At 37.5% G+C, this 23,999-nt stretch overlaps 2 protein-coding genes across 2 annotated transcripts; one reads left to right on the top strand and one right to left on the bottom strand.

The window, feature by feature from the left end:
* Positions 1 to 4,370: 4,370 nt before the first annotated feature.
* Positions 4,371 to 8,349, top strand: LOC130614098 (uncharacterized). Its single transcript, XM_057435493.1, has 2 exons — positions 4,371 to 4,920; positions 6,811 to 8,349. Exons 1-2 carry the CDS (start codon positions 4,462 to 4,464, stop codon positions 8,047 to 8,049), a joined length of 1,698 nt encoding a protein of 565 aa, XP_057291476.1. The 5' UTR covers positions 4,371 to 4,461; the 3' UTR covers positions 8,050 to 8,349.
* Positions 8,350 to 12,232: 3,883 nt separating this feature from the next.
* LOC130614575 (uncharacterized) lies at positions 12,233 to 21,127 on the bottom strand. The gene is made up of 2 exons (XM_057436000.1): positions 18,130 to 21,127; positions 12,233 to 13,969 (listed from the first exon to the last, which is right to left on the bottom strand). The coding sequence occupies exon 1, from the start codon at positions 20,898 to 20,900 to the stop codon at positions 20,226 to 20,228; it is 675 nt and encodes a 224-aa protein (XP_057291983.1). The 5' UTR covers positions 20,901 to 21,127; the 3' UTR covers positions 12,233 to 13,969; positions 18,130 to 20,225.
* Between the last annotated feature and the right edge of the window lie 2,872 nt (positions 21,128 to 23,999).

The raw sequence follows: 23,999 nt of genomic DNA, 5'->3' as shown, positions 1-23,999 counted from the left end.
GGTATTCGAGACAAACCATTAAAAGGGTTGAAAGTAAAATCAGGAACAAGACTAATAGAAACGATGACGGGGATAATGCAGCAGACGAATAAGTAGCTGCTGTGTGTTTTAATCTAAAAATCTAAAACAAATTATACTTAGAGAATCAATGTAATATTGTCTACAAATCCCGTGTAAAGATTTATGTCAGTGAAACGAAACGAATGTTTAAACAATGTGTGCAGGAGCACAAAAGGATCGTACGCAACGCTGATACAAACAAAATGTGATTGCGGACTATACCAAAAGAATGATCATATTATAGACTGGGATAATAAAAAGATCATAGCAGCTGGACAGCGAGAAAGGTGAAAGTAACCAGAAATATCTATATCAATAGTACTTCTTATTAACTGCCATGGTTATCCGCACTTAAAGAAAAGTTGTTTTTTGCCAACTCGTTACAGGGCTTTTTAGACTATTAGCCAAATTCATACGGCGCGGTCAAGTTCGTCTGAATTCACTTGTAGGGAAAAAAATCATAATGGCGGCGATTGTTTCGATGTACTTGGCTAGATAAATAATAATAAATCGAAGAAAAACGTTGTATATTGCAAAAGTATATAGTTTATTTATGATATCGATTATTAAAGTTTATAAACATGGACAATACAAAGGATGTTAGCAATTATAGCTTTGAAGAATGTTCAGAATGGCTAAAAAATATAGGTCAGTGTGCCACAGGAAATGTTCAAGAACTGCAGATAAAAATTAGAAAGTTTATGCGATATCCTCGTTTAGTAAAACGTCTAGAAGACAAAGCAAATAAAAATTACAAGTTTAGTTGTAGCTTAGATCCCACAGATATTCCTCCAACTACAGCTAAATGGTGTAAAAAGGATGAGGATCTACCACTTATCAATGAAGATATATTTAAGAACTACTGCAAAATGAAAACATATGGTAGTTTAGGCCAGCAAGAAAAGGCTATTAGAATGTTACAGAGTAGAAAGATAGTAACTGTTAAAACTTTAGTTGATAATTTGTGTACATATGTAAAAGCAATGGTCAAAAAGTCATATGGTACTGAAGCAAGGCCAGCAGTGCTTGTTTTTGAAAATGGGTACCCTCAAAAAGCTCATTGCAGTTGTCCAGTTGGTGCAAGTGGCTTATGCTGTCACGTTCTTGCAGTTTTGTTATTTTTAAAACATTTCAACGACACTGGCAATCAAATTTTGGAACTGACTGTGACACAACAGTTACAAAAATGGCATCGGCGGTCTAAAAAAGGCTCTATTCCAATGGTTCCATTGAAGGCTATAAAAGTTAAGTCAGCAAATGTAAAAAAGAAAAATGGAAAAGTTGTTCTTAATGCTGCAGATCCAAGTGAATCTTATTTTAAAAGAGATGTCACTTCAATTATGAAAACTTTAAAGGAAAAACTCAAAAATGAAAAACCTGTAGAACAGCATGTCTACCAAGTGTTAATGAAAACTGATTTGGGAAAAACTACCTCACTTGGCCAACAGCTCCAATACAAATACACATTAAAACTAGCCAATGCTTTAGCTGATCATGACTATTGTGGTGTAGCCTTATACAATGAAAATATTATAAGACATGACATTAACAAAGAGCAAAGAATAGTAGAATATGTCCACAAACCAGTTTCTAAAACAAACACTACCAACATAATAAACAAAATAGTTAATCAAAATAAAGTTGCTGTCCAAATTGAAAAATCGTTTACAGTGTATACTCATAAAACAGATGAAATTAAAAATTTACATGCTGATATCAATAAACAAATGAACCCAAGTAATAAGGAAGTAATAATAGACATCAGTTTTTTAGAAGCTCCAAAGCCATGTGGTACAAATTATTTTAATATTTCTCAGAACACCACTGAGTGGCAATCTGCTAGATATATGAAAATTACTGGTAGTAGACTACCAGCCCTTCTTGGTATTTATGGGCGAAAAAAGTTTCAAGAAATGTGGGATGTTGTGAAATTGGGTAAACCTGAAAAGGATATATCTTTCATACCAAATATAGCCCGTGGTCAAAAATTTGAGAATGATGCTATCAAAAATTTTCAGTTAAAGTCAAAAGCAACTGCACAAAAATGTGGATTTTTTACAGATCTAACTGACAACCATTATGGTGCAAGCCCTGATGCACTTGGCCCTGCAGGAATTTTATTAGAAGTCAAGACAAGAGGACAAAAAAATGATGGACCACTGGAATCACTTAATGGCTTTTCACAATACTTTGGCAGTGCCAGTTGCAAATGCAGTGTACTGATGCAGAATTCTGTATCTTACAATCCTATCACCCAGAGACTGTGAACAGTAATTTCTTTATGATAAAACGAGACTACATCCTTATGCAAGCACTTAAAGATGTCACAAATTCAATTTTAAATAATGAAAATCTTCTTCAATGGGAACATAACGATGTCAAAGAGCTAAAGAGCTTTGGAATAAAAGTAGTTGGCACACATGTTGATTTTGAGAAACTAAAACCACTAAGAGCGTACCTTGGCAAACTTTCAAAATCTGTTAAAAAACTTTTATTTTCTGATAAACTTGATATAATTCCGTAAAATGTTTATTAATAATATTATATATATATATATATATATATATATATATTATTTAACAGGATACCATTACAAAGTTGCAGGGTAATCGCGAAATCCCTTTGCCTCGGCAGCCCAGGGACTCGAACCCGGGATCGTCGCATCAGATGCACCGCGGGCTCTTATCCACTGAGCCACGTCGTCGGCAAAAAGGATTCGTGAGAATCCAGACAACTTTGGTATTTCGGCTAACAAGCCTTCGTCAGCGGATACCAGAGCCAGTATTGAGCACTGCAGGAACTCTGGGGCAGCTCGAGCTATATATATTCCAATGTGGAGAGCAATTGTGAGTGCATATCATTTAACAGGATACCATTACAAAGTTGCAGGGTAATCGCGAAATCCCTTTGCCTCGGCAGCCCAGGGACTCGAACCCGGGATCGTCGCATCAGATGCACCGCGGGCTCTTATCCACTGAGCCACGTCGTCGGCAAAAAGGATTCGTGAGAATCCAGACAACTTTGGTATTTCGGCTAACAAGCCTTCGTCAGCGGATACCAGAGCCAGTATTGAGCACTGCAGGAACTCTGGGGCAGCTCGAGCTATATATATTCCAATGTGGAGAGCAATTGTGAGTGCATATCATTTAACAGGATACCATTACCATGAGCATGGAGTATTTATATTTTGGTTCATTATATTTCTGGCAGTTACCAACTTTTGTTTAGCATTTCTTAATCTTTTTTTGTAAAGTTCTGTGGCTGATTTTTTTACCAAGTTATTAGCATTCTCATATTTCTGTTCAAGCTTTTGGAAACTTCTTTCTGAAACGACAACATCTGGCAAGTCTGTCACTGATAATCTCTTATTGGAGCTCCAGTGTTCACAGCAAATATACCCATTATTCCAGTTAATACCATCTGTTTTTAAAATCTTCCGATATTGCGATTTTAAAGATTCTAATCTTGGTAAACGATAAAATTTTAAAGGTTTCCCATCAATACCCAAAGTTGTGTGGTTGTTGAAACACAAGGCTGATGCACAAGACCACTTAACCATTGTTTGTTGTAGTTTTTAGCTAGCTAACGTTTGTAATGACACCTTCCAGTATATTCGGAAAGGTCTTCACCAAGTGTTAAACTATACGATTATGCAGCTAAATGTTTATAATAACGTTATAACATAATTTAAAGCTGGACGTTTTGTGTTTAACTCCATTTGCTTCACTTTAGAAGCCCAACAAACCCCCCATTATGGATTTTTTTCCCCACAAGCAAAACATTAGCGCCCATTCCTCCGGCCTATGAATTTGGCTAATTTATATTGAAAACCCCTGGGTAATGGGTTAGCTTTTTTCACCGTCAATAAAAAACCCTTTCAACGAAGAAAAAAGTCGAAATGCGCTACTTTTTTCTAATTCAGAGTTTTTTAGTGTAAATCGACTGAATCTCTTTAATCACGACGGTCTGTTGTTTATCTTTTATGCGTATATGCGCGCGCATATCCATCATTCTGAACGCTAAGTCAAAACAATTACGTTATATGATAGTCGCATGCTTTAGAAGCGTCTCGAAGGGGAGGTATCCGTGCTTATAGAAGCGGATAAAGCACTATGGGAAACCGATCAACGATATGCCGTACCAAAATCGCATCTCGTGACGTATCAATATGTTAAAAGATCTCTTACGAAAGTAAACCAAACACTCGCGTATACTCGATTGAATAACACAAATACGTTATGAAAATATTTGTTTAAAGTGTTTTGATGTCATGCACACAGCGTAGAATAAAAAACTATTTTTTTGTATAGTGAAACAATAAACGTTGGCAACAGAACAATTTCAGATATTTAAAAGGAAAAAAAGAAGTTCAAAATATAAACTAGGAAGGAAGAATCAGCCATGTACATTATCGTTATCTCTTGTTTGCTTTTATCACCGAGCCTGTACAATGCATCTGATAACACAGCACAAGATCAAAAAATCATCAAGGAGCTGGAAAGTATCCTGCAGAAGAATGTGAAAAATCAACTCTTCGATGGAGCAGGTAGTATTGATGTGACTGTATGGAAGCGAAATCAAAACCAAAGCGAACTCATTCCAATATATCTAAAATCGTTTGGAAAATCACAAGTTGCAAACATCAGTAAGGAAATTGTTCACATCAAAACTCGTTCACCATGGAATAACCTTAAAGATATTTCAAATAGGTATTTGCCAGCTATCCCTGATGTGGACGGTAACATGTATGGCGATGCAGGAAAACGTAATCAATACCGTATTGCATCTAACACTAAAACATTTATTGGAATCGCTGCTGATATGTTAGCTGAAAAGCATGGCTTGAATTTGGATGAAAAGGTATACTTTAAGTTTTTAGCAACAAGTAAAAAAGAATTCTACTGTAAGATGCTTAAAACATTCACATCCGCAGCTCCCAGTATTAAAACGTCGGCACTCAATATACTCAATTTCTATTACATTAAAGATGGCAGCGTTTTCTGGGTTTTTATTGGTTATTAAAAATTTGTACTTGCGCAAATGTTTAAAAGGTGACTCGTCTTAACTTCGAAAGCTCCTAAACAAAACAATTTATGACGTAACACTGATTTTATTGAAGCGTTCATAACCTCAGCTCCCAGTGTCAAAACGTCGGCGTTCAATATAGTCAATTTCTATTATATCAAAGGTGGCAGAGTTTTCTTGGTTTTTTATTGGTTGGTAAAAACGTTTGCGTTCTATAAGCGCTTAGAAGTTGACTCGTCTTAACTTCAAAAGTTGCGAAAATGCAGACTTCGTGACCAACGAAATTTTAATGCGCATTTCCAGATACTAAACGTTAGCGGTTTACAGAGAAAAGCCTTAACAGATTTAATGAATCTTTTTACTTGTGTAATTGTCATTCTCATACTAATTCTCCATATTTTTCGTTCGGTAAGAAGCATCTCGATAATATCTTGGTCTACTGGCTTATATGGTGAGTGTTTTTAAGTGAAACTAATAGTGTTGGTCAATTTTTCGGGCATAACAATGTCTGTTGCGCACGAGAAATGGTGTCTGCTAGACCAACTGTGTGCCTAGAATCTAATTGTCTCGAAGGAAGTTGGTATGTTTTCAAATGTATCTACCTGGGTAACAGTTTGTTTTAAATGGAAAAAGTACTACTAAATTTCAGGTTTAGAAAACAAGTAATTTCTAAATTGTAGGCATTACGTTCTCCGCAGTGTAAGCGCTCATTTTACATCTTTCAACCATTTTGACAGTACATATTTTTTTTTTAAATTATTTTAACCCTTGGTGACTAAGAATAAGACCTAAACGGTTCTTTTTTGGTACCGTTAGGTAGTCCAATATTCATTTTTTTTCTAAAACATGAGGGAACACTTTTCATGACTATCTGGTACTCAGGAGTTAAAGCGGTCCAACGATTGGGCTGTTTTTGCCTGGACTCGCCCTTTAAAGGTTGGCGGAGGACTAGTTCAGAGTGCTGAAAACGAGTCAGTCAGATTCAGACGTTTAAACGGCATTTTTAATTTTTAGATCGCAGAATATGTTCAAAATTTATGTGCGCAGAAAGTTTCACAAATCGCGCCGTTTAATAGAAATTTAATAGAAATTGCGAGAACTTATTTTAAGAAGTACGCATTTTGACATTTTTATATAAAAACAGATAAGGATGAATTTACGTAAGGTTGGCAACAAATGAAAACGCTTTTAAGATTAAGAGTAACTTCGAAGTACTTTATACTTAAGATCTAGCTTCAGGCAATTTTTTAGAATTAATTTCAAGAAATGAGAAAAAAGCTTTCTTGGTGGGATCAAATTTTGCGCATGACTTGTCAATTCGCGAAATTCGTGAAAATTACTTCTCGAATAATTTTTGACCATCCAGCAACGTTTTGGCGTAATTATTTCCAAAAGTTATATGCCTTTCCAGAAAATATTTTAATGTGGTATTAATGGAACCTGTCTAAGTTAAAGACTTAAGTTTTAAGAGCGAACCTGGAAAATCAAAAATGCGTATAACTGTCTGAATATGCTATTTAATTGAAACTTCTTCCAACTGACTCCATTTTAGCACTTTAAATTCTCTTCCAGTCCTTCGTTAACATTTGCTTTTAAAATGTTATTAACCCATATAAAAAAAGTTAATAAAATATGCTACGAAAGCAACGTAAACAAAACTTGATATTATTAATGAATATAGCTAGCAGTCCAAGAAATATACGCAAATTTTACTCTCCATCTTAGTTACATCCGAAGTACGTGAACCTGTCAACACTTGGACTCGCTCATAAGTGGAACATCCCCAGTGAAAAAGATGGATATCTTTCAGACTTCCCTAACTCTTCTAAATATATGAATGCAATCACATTTCGACACCTTCTCACACATACATCTGGGCTATCCCGAGAAAGCAAAAAAGGCTCACAGTACTCGTATGGTTCAAGCAGAACGTCAACAAGTAAATGTCCACCAAATGATGAGTATCAAGGACTGATAGACTGTGTCCAAACGCAAGATAATAACTGGCCAGCATGGACCCAACACGTCGTATCATACATGATGCCTTCCTGTGGTTACAAAGGGTACAACGAAATGTCGAAAAAACAAAAGTCTTGTTTACCAGGTGAATATTTCCATTATTCTAATGCTGGTTATTCCATCCTTGGTCTGGGACTTGACTCTTTTGTCAAAAAGAAGATAAATCATTCCTTTACGATAACAACTTGGATAACAGAGAAAATTTTTAAAAAATTTGACATGAACGAGACTGTATTTACTTGGGTTGACTATAATCAAGAACAAAAAGGGAAAACAACTCATGGTTGCCAAGGAGGAGAAGAACTTTCTGCATGTAATCAAACCCGTGCGTTAATGGATTATGCAGACCGCGGGATCAAAACCCCACCTGGTGGGATATGGTCAACCACGGTGGATCTTGCAAAATATTTACTAAACTTGCACACGCTTTCAAATAAATCGAACATATTTGAAGTGGACCCAAATATATCACCTAAAACAGATTCAGAATCTGAAGAAGATCCGACACAAATGCCTTCATCAGATTTCAAATATGGCCATGGATGGTACATTGCAGAACAATATTCATGCTTACCGGAGAAACACCAAACCCACATTCAGGGTGCATGGGGAACTGTTCCTGGTTTTACATCTTATATGATTACGAATTCCAAACAAAATGAAAACGAGAACCAATACGTGATTGTGATGCTTCGTTCATACAACTATGGTGGACGATTTAATCTGGGTAATCAAGCAAGACGGTTTCTATGGCGACTTTTACATCCGGAAGAAAAATTAGCTACACTAAAATGTCCTGTAGTTGTTAAAGATGATTTTTCTGAAGGTGACCTAATCGTTCAAAAAAATAAGAGATCATCAAATTCAAAAACAAACTTTGCAAATCGGACTTTGCTTCTTTTGTTTACTATAATGACAGTTCATTACTGCATGAATCGATTGTGAAATGCTGATTTTAAGTCCAAATATGGACATGATTTTCTTAAGTATTTAAATGTGTCTTTGAGTTAAACGTTTTTTAGGAAGGGCGCTACATGTTGCTAAATCTTTTTATCTATAATTTGCTAATATTCATTTTTTGTAACATATCAAACGATTTTTGTTTTCCAAAAGCAGATTTCAAAGAATTAAACGTTGTCATTTCCAGGTAAGCCTTCAACTTTAACTAGGCTTTTTAACGTTTTAATTGTACCTTATTCCTAAACGTCCTTGCAATACAAAACATGTGTTGTGTTTTTTGAAATACATTTGCGTAATTCATTGACACCCATTGGTGAGAGTGTTTAAAATGCAACGGGTTCTGGGACGCGGGACCCTGTTGAGTCGGGATGCGGGACTCGGGACCTGGGACGCGGGACTCGGGACGCAGGACTATATTTTACGAGTTTCACGGGACTGTGTATCGGATGTGTAAAATCAGGACCGTTTGGATGGAAAATATGATAAGTCGATGGTAGTCATTCCCAATGTGTGTTATATACACGTTTGAACAAAGAATGAACAGAAATTCTAAAAAAAGATGAAAAATAAAAATCATACACAAGGGGTATTTCAAAAATATAAACACGTTGAACAAAGAATAAAACAGAAAATGTAAAAAAGAATATTAAAAATTGTAAAAAAAAGAAAGGTAAAATCGATATCATACACAAAGCGTTGTGTCATGAATCATGAACACCATTTTTTAAACGAAGAGGAGAATATGAATGCAGTATTTTTTGTTGATATCACACTGGCAAACAGTCTTAGGGTTTTTATAAAGTTAAAGTTCTTCATCTTGTGAACAAAAGAGTGTAAAGTATATGTATAAAAAGTATAACAAAAGATTTTAAAGTTTAAATGTAATAATATATAAAGTATGCCGATTGATTTTCAAAGAGTTTTGTGCCTTGCACTTAGATGTGCCGTAAGTCATCCGGCACTAATATTGACGAAACGTGAAAAAAATTATCATATTTCGAAAAACAAGACTGTTTTAGATGATAATTCACGCGAGTAAAGTCGGCCAATTGAGTTAACTCCTTCGACTTCGGACTAAAATTAAATCATTTGGTTCTTCAGGCTTTCCGTATCGTCCACCACAACCATAACAGCATGTTACGTTCTTGTGACAACATTTTAGCAATGTCAGCTGGTAACAGTGTGGAGCAGGATCTGGTTGAGAAGGCTGATTTACTAAATTCTTTGTGATACCTGTAGTTGTAGGTGTATTTGTACTCGCAGATATTTTCGCTGCTGTAGGAGTAGATGTGGTAGTTGCTGAAGTTGCAGTTGTAGTAGTTGTTGTTGTTGATGCGCCACCATTAGTAGTTGAATTTACTTGCACTAGATTGACGTAAAACTGCACTGGCGTTGATTTCAAATTAGCAGGACCCTTCTTCTTTGAGTGGATTTTGATTTCTTCCGTCCCGGATTAGCTTCCTTGTTAAAATCTGCTAGGATATTTATTTTTGCTTTTTTGCTGTTGCAACTTTGTACAAATACTCACCTGCCTCATCACTTTCAATTGCTTGGTTTTAATGTAACTGCAACAACCATAAAATAAAAAGCAATAAAGCATAATATACAACCTCGTTCCCAGGTTTTTAAAATTTTACGTTCGTGTTTCATTTTTGATTTTCTGCTTGAAAAAAGATCTAGAATCTAGGTTGCAGAAAATATTCAAAGAATTTACCAAATTCTAAAAATCATAGTGATCTCTAGATTTCAAAATGTTGATGGTCTCATTTGACTGCGTTCTCCTTGGCACTATTTTATTTAAGTTTAGTAGAACATATTCCTCGCCGTACTTTAGGTAAACATTGATTGCTAAACGTAAGCAGTTACTTGCAGCATGTAGAACCATGTCCACAATATCACTATCGTATCGTTTTTGGTGCGCATATTCATCAAACTGATGTAGTATGTCGATATCTCCGATGAATTCAGCGTAGAAATCGATATTTTTCAATAGTTCAAATCGGATCATATCAATTATTTCTTGTATGGATGGAATGGCGAGCATGCCTTTCATCTGCATCGCAAATTCTATGGCATACAACAGCAATGTCCATCCCCTTTTATCGCGCGTACCTTAACGTCGTCCTCTTTGATCGCATTCACGACAAAAGAACTAAAAGTGGAAAATGAAAAAAAATGTCATTTTTTTAAAGGAAAACGAGGCTGCGAATGGTTGAAAAACAGGAACAAAATAGGAACAATACACCGTCAAGATCATCTTAAGAACACAAATAAACAAGTTCAGTTTAAATATATGCATTAAAAAATTGAACTTCTAATCAAAATGTGTGCATCATAAAAATTTCTTATTTAGAACAAAAAGTTGAGACTATAAAACATATTCTTATAAGTAAATTCTTATAAAATTGCGTGTGCATGCTTTTTTTTATAACAAAAACGGATCAAAAAATAAGAATATCCTAATTAAGAATATCCTAAGAATATGTCCAGGTTCTACTTTTTCATATCAAGTAAACTAAACTTCTTTATCCGCAACAACGTAATGTGTCCGTTGTAGTAAAATATACTCTAGTAAATTATAGCAACTTTATTATATCAAGGCTGATTATATGTTTTCATGTGTATTATTATTACTATTATTTACCCAGGATAGCCTCTTCAGTTCCTATTGGTACTGCTATCAACGAGGGTCCTGCGAAGGGGGTCCTAGCGCATTTAAAGCTCCCATTTGAGCTACGAAAGTCGTGCAAGCACAGCAATCGCTCAACTAGACAACCGCCTAAGATATCAATCCTATTCTCATGCTGAGCGATAAGCAGAAAGGACAGATTCACACTTTTATAGTCTCTGGCATGACTCGGCCGGGGTTTGAACCCAAGACCTCCCGCACTGAAAGCGAACGCTCTACCACAAGGCTATCAGTCGGTGTAGTCATGCTAAGAATATTATGAGGTTGATATTGGTAAAAAATATTGAGGCTGAAACGAAAAAACACTATTCTTACAAAAAAAGCGTGTATTTCATTTTACGACCTCATCCTGGTAAGAAAAAATAATTGTGCTTACACGTGTTTTTCTTTTGATTTCATCCCGGGTTGAAATAAACTATAGAGTTTTTTGCAGGAAAAAAATTTCAGCCTTCCCATCATTCTCGACCCCAAGGCTCTTTGAGATAAACTTTCGAGTTTATCTCAAAGAGCTCTGGGGACGAGAATGCCTTGCCATTGTTCTTATTCTGTTCTTATTTTTTCATAAAATTTCAGCCTCATTGTTGTTGTAAAATTGTTCTAATAAAAAAGGATATGTAAAACACTTACCGTGACATGTTCATTTTTTCTTTAATTTAAATATTCGCTATTAATAACTCTAAAACAATCTCTGTAATCTGCTACAACTAACTTGGAAACTTAACACACCTGGATTCATAGCTCAAAAAAGTCATTTGATTGTTTCAACACCTAAATAATAGAGACACGTGTATGTGAAAAATACCCTGGGGAGACATATAGCTGGTGCAGCAAAATGTCGGCTCGTGGCATAACGGTGCTAATAGCATATTCATTTCTTTCATCTTTTTTTTTTAATAAAATATCTTACTTCTTAAGTATTTTAAAGATCTACTATGTGTATATAATCTTGTAAATGTTAGGTGTTTTTAAATCACCTTTTCACATCACCTACACTCACAGTAGGAATACTTTTTTATAGAACAAAAATTATAAAAAATGCTCACTTTATGATCTTTTTTATTATAACATGGGTCAGTATTTTGTATCATCTAAATTTTGCCGCATTGCGTCCCACTTCTCGTTATCAGGATCCCGTGTCCCGGGTCCCGAGTCCCGCGTCTCGAGTCTCGCGTCTCGAGTCCCGCGTCTCGACTCAACAAGGTCCCACGTCCCGCGTCCCACTTTTCCGATATGCCGTTCCACGGAGGTAACAAAAAATTTAATTAGGGCGCCGTGTCGATCAATATTCGCTATATCCGTCTATACGGGTTTTTTATGGTTATTTATTTATTTGTTTCAAGAAATTCATTTATCTGTTGCCTTAGTGTGAGTGTTAAAACCGCTTTGGTTTCTTGTTAATATGTTACCAAACACCTTTGCACCTTTATTGGGATGTTTCCAAATAGCAAAAATGCTTTGGATGTACTTTGTAGAACTGTTGAATATTCTCACTGTATATATTTTGGTTCATTTTTACAGATTGATCATATTTGGTTAACAAGTTTCCCTTTTTTTTTCGCCATTTTGACGAAACAGTTACAATCACCATACAATGAGACAACCGCACATTTGATATTTTTGTAGGGTTTCTATTATGCTGAAAATTGGAAGATTTAGATAAGATTTATCTTTAACGCTGTGTCTAAATTTCCCCCTTCGTTTCTAGGTGAAACACCTATTAAACTAGCACCACTAATGTATATACAAGCTTGGAGAAATTGTTTCAATAGAAGCAAGTAGTTATTTCTATTAAGATACAACTCAATAGAATATACTTAAATTCGGGGTATTTTTTTGAATCCTTTACGACAACCTCGTTCTTAAGGCTCTTCTACGCCCTTAATATTCTGTGGAGCCGTCCCATCAGAATATTATAGGCTAGAAGAGAGATAGAGAAATGTTCCTTCTAGCGCAATGCACATCTCGTGCACGCCACAGCCTACGTCCAGCAAATCCCCGATCATCCGCTACCATGCCATGCCTACTCTCTAATAATCCGCTACCATGCCATACATTGTCCCTAATAATCAGTGCTTAGCAGTGACGCCATCAAATCATACAAAACTGAGTAGAAAGGGCAATTCCCTCTGCATACTGCTAATAATCAACGCATGCGCAGTAAGGTTAAGCAATCTTTGGACCTTGTTGAAATGTATATAAAATGGTACTCTGTTACTGGTGCTCTGTAGAACTATGCGACAAAGTCAGGTGCCCTATGAGATACAACTTTCCACAAATAAGGACAAAACATACCACGAAATCTGGCTTTTTTCATGTCAAAGAAAACATGGCTGCCCATATGAGCGATGGTGGTGAGTACGTGTACGAGGGCTGCTTTTGTAGTAATGCGTGCTGCTTGGCTTACGTGGAGGAGCGAAAGGTATATGACGGCGCGTACGAAATGTCGATGTGGTTGTTGAAAAGGCGCTGCAAAGTAGGGGACGCCCCGGACTGGAGACGCTTCGTCAGATTTGGGGGTGACTTGACGCAAAAGGAATTTCTGGCATTGGTTTGAAATCAAGGTTATCTTACAACATGGTTGCAAGATAACACTACTATAATACATGTGCGTCAACTGTGTCAATCAAAATTCGATATATTTGGAACTGCAGCATTTATGACCTTTATGGCTGGCATTGGTATCTCCCTACTACTTATGACCTTAGCGATATCAAAAGAATCGGAGAAGGAGAAAGAGAATGGGCGAAGGATTAAGGACTTAGAGGTTCGTCTTTATAACTTAGAATCATAAGATAAATGGAACAATGTTAGGACTGTGAACGTATGTTGGACGCATACGACAGGTTTACCTGTGGTCGGAGGTTCGAAGTAAATAGTAAAATGTTGCGTTGGTACTGCCACCATGAATATATAATACATATAACGGGGGTGGCTGCGTATGTACAATGACATGCAATTCTCTGAAGTCATTAGAATTACAATAAAGAAGATGCTACAATGTGAGGAAGATCTTGCCAACCCTAAATTATTCTACTTATTTGCTACTACCTTTATAGACCTCAGCGATAGTCCAGGAGATCATAACAGAACTTTAGGTCCCATTTTCTACAAAAGGTTTGACCCTCCAAATAGGTTGGTAGTATCACGTACAATAAAAATCACATAGTCAGCTGACCCAATTTGGGGGCGTTTGTGTCCCAGGCCCCTAAAATTACCCTAATTTGAGACTCCTCTTTGGCCCCATAAATCTCAAAGCTTAAAAGTTCGCAACGTGTGTCATTATATGAGAGAATCTGAAAAATTATAAAGCTTACCGAAAAATTGGGTCTTAAGACTGGTTCAGACCCCCCTCAAAGACCATATTTAGGACCTTAATGTGTCCCCATAAGCTACAAACTCCAAATTTTGCACAAACATTCTCTAACATAGTAGAATGTCATTTGTCATAAAGCTGACCAAAAATTAGTCATACTGCGTCTCGCCCCATATCCCTATTTTAAACCGCTTTTAGAGGGTGAAAAAAAAACAGTGACTACAAAGCCCAAGCTCAATATTTGTGTTCTATACTAACTATGTAATACATAAATGGTCGAGCTTACCAAAAAATGTGGTCCTATCAGCAGGTCAGACAGAGATCTGAACAGGGACTCAAATTAGACCTCATAGGTACAAACTCAAAATTTTGTAAGACTATTCCTTTGTTCACACGAATGTGATTTGACAAAAACCAAACCAAAAATTACGGTCGATTAGATAGCGATATCAAATAAAAAAAAATGTTCTGATAGCATCTACTAAAATATAAATATGTACAACAAGTTATAATTGGTGTTGTTCTGCATTAGCCTCTAAAGATGAGAGATTTAATTTAGTATAACCTTAAATACAACATGTTAAAAAAATCAAAAATATTAAAAAAGTTACTCTGTTCTAGAACATATGGCATTGAATTCTATTAATAATAGTTTCGTCATATCACACAATAAAACATTCTAACCTTAAATTATCATTACACATCTTCGTCACTAGTCTCGTCATCATTGTTTGAAACGTCATCACTGGACAGTTCATCAAACCCTTCATAATCTTAAGGAGAATAAAATTTTAATATTAAAAGTAGCAGCGGCAGTAGTAGAAATAAAGCATTGCCTCAGAGTAATAATTAGGAAACTAAATATAAAACTTGATATCCAATATTTTACCTCCTACTTCTCTGGAGAAGCCAATTATGATTTTCATCGCTGGTGACATCTACCGTTTTTGGAGACATTTTGCCTTCGTACCACTTAATGATATAGCTTTTATCTTTCAGCAGCCAACCCGTGTCTTCAGAAAGGTGATTTGGAGGCTCCGTCGTTATTGATGACATCCATAACTGTGCAACATACTTTGTGCGATAAATCTTTTGACGCAACACTCGTAAACAAGGTGGTAGAGAACTTCCATCAAACTTTTTAACACAGAAAATTGCTTCATTTTCTCCTTATGGTTTGTACTTTTCCAAAAACATTACCAACCTAGCTTTACCTACAGATGATATATTCCTTTTTCTACAAATTTTCCCCAATGTTGCAAAAGCGTCATCTGTGACATCAAGATTTGTTCCTACCTGTTTAAATACATCTTGTACACTTTCATTTTTTGATTCTTCTGCTTGAAGTTGCATAGCCACTATGGCAATTGCAAGATGCTTTTCTTACCACATTCAAATCACATGTGCACGTCTCAATGTTTCTGCTACTACAGCTATAAAAGTTGGGAACTGATTAATTTGTGGCATGTACCTAACTTTTTTGGAGATTGTTGGTATTTGGAAAAATATAGAATTCCAGCCAACCCACATTAGTGTAGTGTCGGGTGAAAAAAAAAATCCATCATTCACAAGGTATCGTACATGCCTGCTTTGATATATGAGAGGGGTTCTGTACTCCTCTCTTGTCATCTAGTGCAAGCATTATTCTTGTTAACTTCTTAGGTTTTTATCTGTAAGGCTCTATGTCTAATCCTACAGCCAAGAATAATCTACGTTTTTTCTTTCCAGATAGCTGAGAATTGCCAAGGGTAGAATCGTCACCTTCTTCCAAAGATTTGTCATTATTTTGTGACACAACTTGGTACGCTATTCCAACACTATCATGAAAGGTATCCTTTCCACTTAAAGTTTCAACAAATCTGTCAAAGTTGTCGAATGCAACGCCCGTTCCAAGACTTGAAATTAGTTGAAATTCTGTTTCTAGTACTTCAATAATGCTATAGGTAATAGCGTGTCCAAGTCTATTTAACATTTCGATCACTTTTTTGCTTTCTGTAATGCTTTTCACTGCCAGTCCAAGCTGCAAATGTTTTGCAGGGTTTTTTTCCCGATGTTGCGGCAAATATGACATCGTCAGCAATACTTTTTATGCGTCTTTGCTTCTGATTTGATTTTACTATGCGTTGGTCAGGACCACCAATAAGGTAACTGAAAAATTCAATTGATTCATTTAGTGCCTCAACTTTACCTTTTTGATATCTGCAAATGTCACTTCATCGGGTATAATGCATTTTTCAATTTCCATTATGTCAGACCTTAATGCAAATGCTACATCTCTAATCTTCGCTTTCAACTTTGTCTTCATTGGGTGCTCTTTCCTGAAAGCTTCTTCTTTGGAAATGGTGCTGCAGAATACCAAGTTTCCAAAAAAAGCATTCTCAACTTACTATCACTGTCAGTATTTCCATTTGCATTTAAATCGTCATCTACAGTAGCTACAACAGATGCCGTAGCTGCAGTACATACATCACAATAATAACTTGTTATTAGTTATCTTAAATTAGTATATTCTAATTAATTATGTTTTCTTCTTACCATTTGCTTGTACTGATCTTATTGAATATTTCTTTGTTGGAAAGTTCTATGAAATGAGAAATTGAACCAATGAAGTAAAAATTGACAAAATATATGTTTAAAAAATTTAGTTTAACAACAGACTATTAAAACTTTTTCTGTCTTATCATCCGAAACTGACTACAACATAAGTAACTAAAAACTTAAAATAATTACATATGTCTTTACCTGATTTCATATTTAAATTTATTTTCGTATGTATGGCCAAGGCCGGTCACGTGGTTTTAAGTGTTTAAAGGGCGTACAAGGCATGGAAGCGCTCACATGTCAATTAGTTCTTGAACCGTACACGTTAAAACTGTTTGATTACCTATAAGATAAGCAGTTTTATTTTGAATAGTTTATAATGTTGTTGTTAATAGCAGTGTAATTTTTTAATGATACCCTTAACCTTGGAGGGTTAGTGGCTGTAGCACTGGGGTCTAAAGATATGTTTCCCCATAGAATGGGGTTTTTCGCATCCAACTTAGCCACGATTTCGGAAACGTTTTGAATGTAAATTAATGGTTGTAATTTAGTTCGTAGGAGATATAGATGTATTATATTGTGTTATGACTACCGATAGCACACGGTGCCTAACTAAGATGACACAACTATACTAGTCGAAGTTCTTTGAGTCACAAAAATAAGAAAATAAATAAGGTTATTTTCGGTTGAGCGCAGCGAATTAGAAAATAACTTCTATCTATCACATCGTATCTACAGTTTCTAATTTTCTATTTTTTATAGTCTATAAGTATGCAAATATCCCGGTAATATGTTCGCGCTTTTACTTCACGTGTTTCAAAATAACTGCGTCCTTAACTCTTTCTTTCACTGTCTGGTTGTTATGTCGGTCTCGTGTTGTATTGGGACGAAAACGTTTATTCTATTTAAATATTTCAAAAATGAGTTAAGGCCCTGAACACATTGGAAATAATACAAACGTTCTTCTATTGTTTTTCATACGCATTACAAAATATCTTAACAGGTACAACAGGAGATATTGAAACATAGATGGTAATTATAAGATGCATATAATGTTATCTAAAAAAAATAAATGTGGCCTGACATGATCAAGAGACTGTAATTTTTGGTTTGCTTTTTTACAAATCACATTCGTGTGAACAAAGGAATAGTCTTACAAAATTTTAAGTTTGTACCTATGAGGTCTAATTTGAGTCCCTGTTCAGATCTTTGTCTGACCTGCTGATAGGACCGCATTTTTTGGTAAACTCGACCATTTATGTATTACATAGTTAGTATAAAACACAATTATTGAGTTTGGGCTTTGTAGTCATTGGTTTTTTTCACCCTCTAAAAGCTGTTTCAAATAGTGATATAGGGCGAAACGCAGTCTGACTAGGCCAAGAGACACAAATTTTTGGTCAGCTTTATGACCAATGACATTCCACTATGTTAGAGAATTTTTGTACAAAATTGTAGCTTATAGGGACACATTAAGGTCCTAAATACGGTCTTTGAGAGGGGTCTGATCCAGTCTTAAGACCCAATTTTTCGGTAAGCTTTATCATTTTTCAGATTCTCTCATATAATGACACACGTTACGAACTTTAAAGCTTTAAGAATTATGCAACCAAAGAGGAGTCTCAAATTAGGGTAATTTTAGGGGCCTGGGACCCAAACGCCCTCAAATTGGGTCCGCTGACCATGTGATTTTTATTGTCCATGATACTACCAACCTATTTGGAGGGTCAAACCTTTTGTAGAAAATGAGTAAAAACACCCAAAATCTGGTCCCCCCATACTGTACCGGCAATGAGTCTTGATTTTGAAGAGCACCCTGATTGGGTTGCGAAGTATCGCCAAATCTGGTCCAGGATCGAAGAGTTGATATCCGAGCAATTGATTACAGAGCCTGTGAAAAAGGACCGTTACGTAAACGCTAAACTCAAATACTACAAGGATGCAATCACGACTAAACTCCATGGTATGCCAGTACCCTAAGATGAGCCATGCCAAGCCAGTGCCATCCTATCCATGAGATCTGTGTACGTGCAAGGTAAAAACTACTACCCTCAGGTACATATTACAGAATGTCGGTATAAGGACTTCAAAAAAGAATGGCTGCTAAGTGAGGATTAAGAAACCATATATTTTATAGGTCCACAGAGCTTATAAAATATACGAAATAATAAATAATCGGGCAGAGATTTTAGGTACCGCTTACATACTGCACAGATTAAAGTTTTTTTAAAACGCCTCCCTTCTTCCCGACCCTTGGCAACTAACTGGGCACGTTCCTGTTCGTTGATAGCGTTAACGATCTGTTTAACACGTTGACGTATCTATTCCTTTAGCAGCATATACTTTTTATATTTCTGTTTGATCAGGGTGAACTCATAGTCGCTTACGACTCCGTTCTCAATGGGTTTTGAGATAAGGTCAATGATAGAAGCCTTATAGTCTCATGCTTTTTGGATTTCACACCCAGCCTCTTCCCGGTGTTCCAAAGACCCGCTTGACCGATTCCGACGGCGATGGTGATGCCGCCCATGCCAATAGTCAAGGGTACTCCTAGGCCAGAGGCTATGGCTCCTGTGTCAAGCCCTGACGTGATAACGCTTATACTTAACAGACCATGGTCCGTATATCTCACCCAGGTCTCATGCATTTTAAACCTCTTTGCGAGTCTGTTCAGCTCCTTAATCTCATCCCGCAGGTACTTTTCAATATCCTCAATCTTTTTGAGCCTGTAGACTTGGCTTTCATCTGGCATATTGTGCAACGATGGCATTAGGTATCTCTGCCAAGCACATGACAGGGTCAGTACCCCTTGTCAACTCCTTCTTCACATTCAATGCCTATTACCACATTCGTCGTACATTGGCAAAAATGAAGGTCCCCATGCCTTATGATGATTGGTTTTATCAGTATAAAAACCCCTATTCCACATCAGGATTTGCGCAGGTATGTAGGGAATACGGTGCAGATGCTAATGTCTTGTACAAGTTTAAGGTTGTCATGCCGTCGTTGACGAATGTCCGTTGGTGGCCGCAAGTTGATGGGGATTGGGCCAAGTTTATCATTCCATCAAGTCAGGGTTTGACATCGGAGGGCCTGACCAAACTAAGCAAGAGTATCAGGGTTTACGTGGTCTTATTGCTAGGATCGCAAGCAGAGGCCAAGGCATCCTTAGTCGGATCTGGTGCAGACAACTATATGGCAAGGCAAATCTAATTGCAAAAATTTGAGGCCATGGGACAACGCCAAGAGAATGTAGGTCATGATATCACCGAATTCCAAAAGGTGCTGCAATATGCCCGAACTCCGGTGAATTTTGCCGTCATGCTAAGCGTGTATATGCTGCCCTCCGACATGAACCTGCGCATAGGTAAGATTGTAGGGTATAACAACAAAATTTTGATCGCACCTGCCAACGTCAGCGTGGAGGTTCAGGTTGATGTGAATAACAAGCTCGTTGTGAGGGATGCTGCAGCTGTACCCCCCAAGCATACTATCAAAACACCTATACATACTACACCCCCTAGGCATACTATCAAAACACCTATACGTACTATACCTCCTAAGCATGCTACGCCTATTACACCCCACGCACATACTCCCGATTATATTAAAAATAGTTCATATTAGACCTTTCCACATAGACCACGACAAAATCAACGGTGGCTGCATTGCCATGTACAGATGCTTGGCTACGTATTCGACAACTATTGCCGCTACTCTAAGAAAAAACGAGACTATGGTACCCATAATCCCGGGTAATGGAGCACCCGCTTCACCTGCCAGGTATTTAAGGAATTTACCCAATTGTTCCAGCTGTTTCTCTACAAACCCCTTCCCTGCGGCACCTCCAGCGGCGCCTGCAATTTTTTCCTCAAGCTTTGCTATTTCTCTTTCAAGATTAGCTATTTGTCCCTCGTCTGCCCCGACATTCTGCTTCTCACCTTGCTCACCTTTCACCTTGCTCTCTGCCTTCCTAATCTCGCTGTCATATAAGATCATCTTGCTTTTCAAGTCTTTCAAGTTACCCCTTATAGTCTGTGCTGCTTGGTTAAACCCTCTTATTTCACATTCAGTGAGAACTTCACCAGTCCCACCAAATGAAGTTTCTTGGGTAAGGCTCTCCGTGGCATCTACAAATTCCTCTATCGATTCCATCGAAATGATATCATTATCCAAAATGTCATCAACCTTTTGCCGAAGTGCCTGGGCCACTGCCTTACCCCTGTTGGGTGTAGTAACATAGTCGGGAAATCCCAGGGCTTGCACGAGATCTGCCTTCAATCTCTTGATCATCTCCCCGGCAGCCCGCAACCCGCCCTTATATTTTGTAATTAATGCCGTAAAGTCTTCTATATCGTTAAAAAATAGACGTTTCCCTTCCACCCTAAACTCGTCGTAAGGTATCGCAATAGGCTTCCTCAGCCTCGGATCCTGACTAAGACGTTCGTAAAGTTCGTCAACCTTTGATTTTAGTAGTTTTTGCCTCTGCTCAGAAAGGTCAGACCCCAGTACACCCTTTGATCGTGATCAAACACTGGGTTAGTTGGCATTTATTTAAAGATTTCCCTTTTATAATAAAATGAGTAACGTAGTTAGAACGACCTTGGACCCGTATGCAGAAACGAAGCAGCTCTCCGGTATCAAGGGTAGAAAGCAACGGGTTCAGATATCTAACATACCCTCTACAATCAATCAAAATGAGGACTTGTACGTGGATATTCCCAACATGCAACAGGACGGGGTTATTTTTGCAGGGTCCATCAAACTCCTATTTGATTTGGAAAAAACGACTTCCAATACGAAACGTACGATCGTGTCAAATATTGGCAAAAGTCTGGTGCGGGACCTACGCATTACTTTGAACGGCAACGAGGTTCAGAACATATCTAACTTCAACACCTTCGCAGTCTACAAATACCTCTGGCTACCAAACGTTGACAGGGACAACAATCTCATTCTTGAAGGTATCAACCCCAAAGACGGGACCATCCGGGCCCTGCAAGTCAAAGCTACGAACCATACTGGGACAGATGAGGAGAAGGCTATTGTTGCAGCCTATGGTAACACGTTCTGTATACCCCTCGGTAAGATGTTCGAACTCACTGGAGACCTACCTTTTTATCCAGCGGCTTTATATGACAGATTCCAGTTTGTCCTACATTTCGCACGGCATAGCGACGTCATCAAAGATGTGGGTATGGCAGCCTCCTGAAGTACGGCGGCCGTGGTAGCGGATGCGGCCTACAAAATCAAGCCATAGTTTGACAAAGTGAGTCATGAAGGCCTGGCAAGTGCCATGATAACAAGGTATAGTCGTCTCGTGTTACCCTACGAAAGGATCCTGAGGAGCAAGGTGGTGACCATGAAAAAGGCCGATACCAATTACAACCTTCAGATTTACACTCCTGCCAAGTCCTTGAAGGGTGTCTTGCTACTATTTGTAGATCCCGGGAAAGTGAAGGCTTATATCGGTGTCAACGAGGTCTTTTACAATTTAAAAATTGAAAAGATTAGCGTCACTATTGAGGGAGAGCCCAATGAACTGTACAGCCATGCCATGTTACCCAAAGACCACCTCAAACAGATCGTCAATTTAATCGCCAGTCATGACTCCTCGGTAACGATTGGGCAATTCTTCAACGAGAGGTATGCGCTGTTTATCGATTTCTGAGCAAGCCTTGACCATACCCTACATTGATCTGGAAGGTCCTTACAACGTCTAAGTGATGGCATTACCCTTTTCATGACAAAGAAGGCTGACGGAACCGGTGATTTTAGGTGCTATGTGTACTTGCTTCAAGACGCGCAGCTGAACATCTTAGATGACCACAATTCGTGTTTGTCCTCCAAGGGCAAAAACGAGTCAATATGGAAAACAAGAGCTGTTCAAAATGTAACAAGAGTCTTTTGCTAGAACTACAAAGACATGCATCAAATGCCTGGATAAAAAGAAGGCGTCACGGGAACGGAACAAATGCCCTCATGGTAGGCGAAGATCAGAGTGTAAGGACTGTGGAGGGAGTTAAATATGCCACCATCAGAGGGTGAAATCCACTTGCAAAGATAGCAAGGGCAGTCAGATTTGCCCTTGTGAAAGGATAAGATCTCGCTGTAAAGAATGCAAGGGTAGTCAGATTTGCTCTCGTGAGGTGAGGAGAGCAATATGCCCTATTTGCGACCCTGCTGGACATATCACTGATGTTGTACGATATCGAACCCACAAGGCCATAAAGCGAAACAAAGAGCACAGTTCTCAGGAGTATCTCTGGTATAATGGGACAATTATGGAGAGTGGCATATCGATCACAAGGTCCCAATTCAATATAAGGAAAATGGGGATGCTCCATCGCTTGATGTAGTTGCTGGTAGATTGCACTACACAAACACTCCATGCATGTGGTCAAGTCAGAACAACATTTCAAAAGGCAACCAATATATTACAGAATAAAATGACAACAGCAGCTGTTATCGTAGGAGGTGCTGCAACAAACGCCCTAGCTTTTTCCGGGACTAACATCTTATTTTCTAAGCTTGCAGGACCCGGCGAGGCCGAACGAAAGAGGCACGATGAACCCATGGAAATATTGCAAGCAGCTCAGGCAAAATGGATGCAAGACCGACAGGCTAAATTGGATTGGTTCGCCGAACAACGGAAGATGCAGATAAAGGCCGGTAAAAGCCTAAATGAGCTTAATGACGACATGTACCAATACTATATCGCCTTGGACAAGAAGGCCCGCAATTGAAAGATTTTTACACACCCTCAAATCATCGATCAGAAAACATCTACTCAAATTAGATACCATTGTAAGATTACAACTGAGGTTGCTAATTTTTTATTGGAATTCTTTCAACCTTGAACGCTCTTAGTTATGGAATTCGTTTCTCGGTGGCGTTTTCAAAGTGTCTCAAAGACGGAATTTGGCAAAAATGACATACTGAGGCATCTTCTATAGCAAAATAAAAACTGAACATCTCAGGACAGAAGTTGTCAAAATAACGAAGTTGTGGAATTAGTGTTAATGGAATTAGTCATTCACAGTGCTCCTTAAACTGCTTTAGTTTATTTTGTTCCTATTAAAAAGTTGCATAAATGTTATATTTAATTTGACTTAGTTTGTAAAGGGAACTGATCATGTTGCTAAAAATCTATCTCCTATTCTGGGTGTAATTTGGACAACATCGTGTGGAATATCTAATTTCATGTTTGCTCTGTAAATTATTTTTTCAGTAATCCATTTCAAATTCGTGATTATTCGAAGGATTGTTGCGCAGTTTAAATGGTGTCTTCGTAGAGGCTTTTTTGTTTAAAATAAAACGTCATATTTCAATGGAATAATCCATTAAAAAGAACGCCTTGAATACAAATCTGCAGTAGATAAAATAGCAATT

Source organism: Hydractinia symbiolongicarpus, chromosome 11 (assembly GCF_029227915.1).
Source record: "Hydractinia symbiolongicarpus strain clone_291-10 chromosome 11, HSymV2.1, whole genome shotgun sequence".
In the NCBI taxonomy this organism is placed as follows: Eukaryota; Metazoa; Cnidaria; class Hydrozoa; order Anthoathecata; family Hydractiniidae; genus Hydractinia; species Hydractinia symbiolongicarpus.
This window is presented reverse-complemented; position numbering and strand designations above follow the sequence as displayed.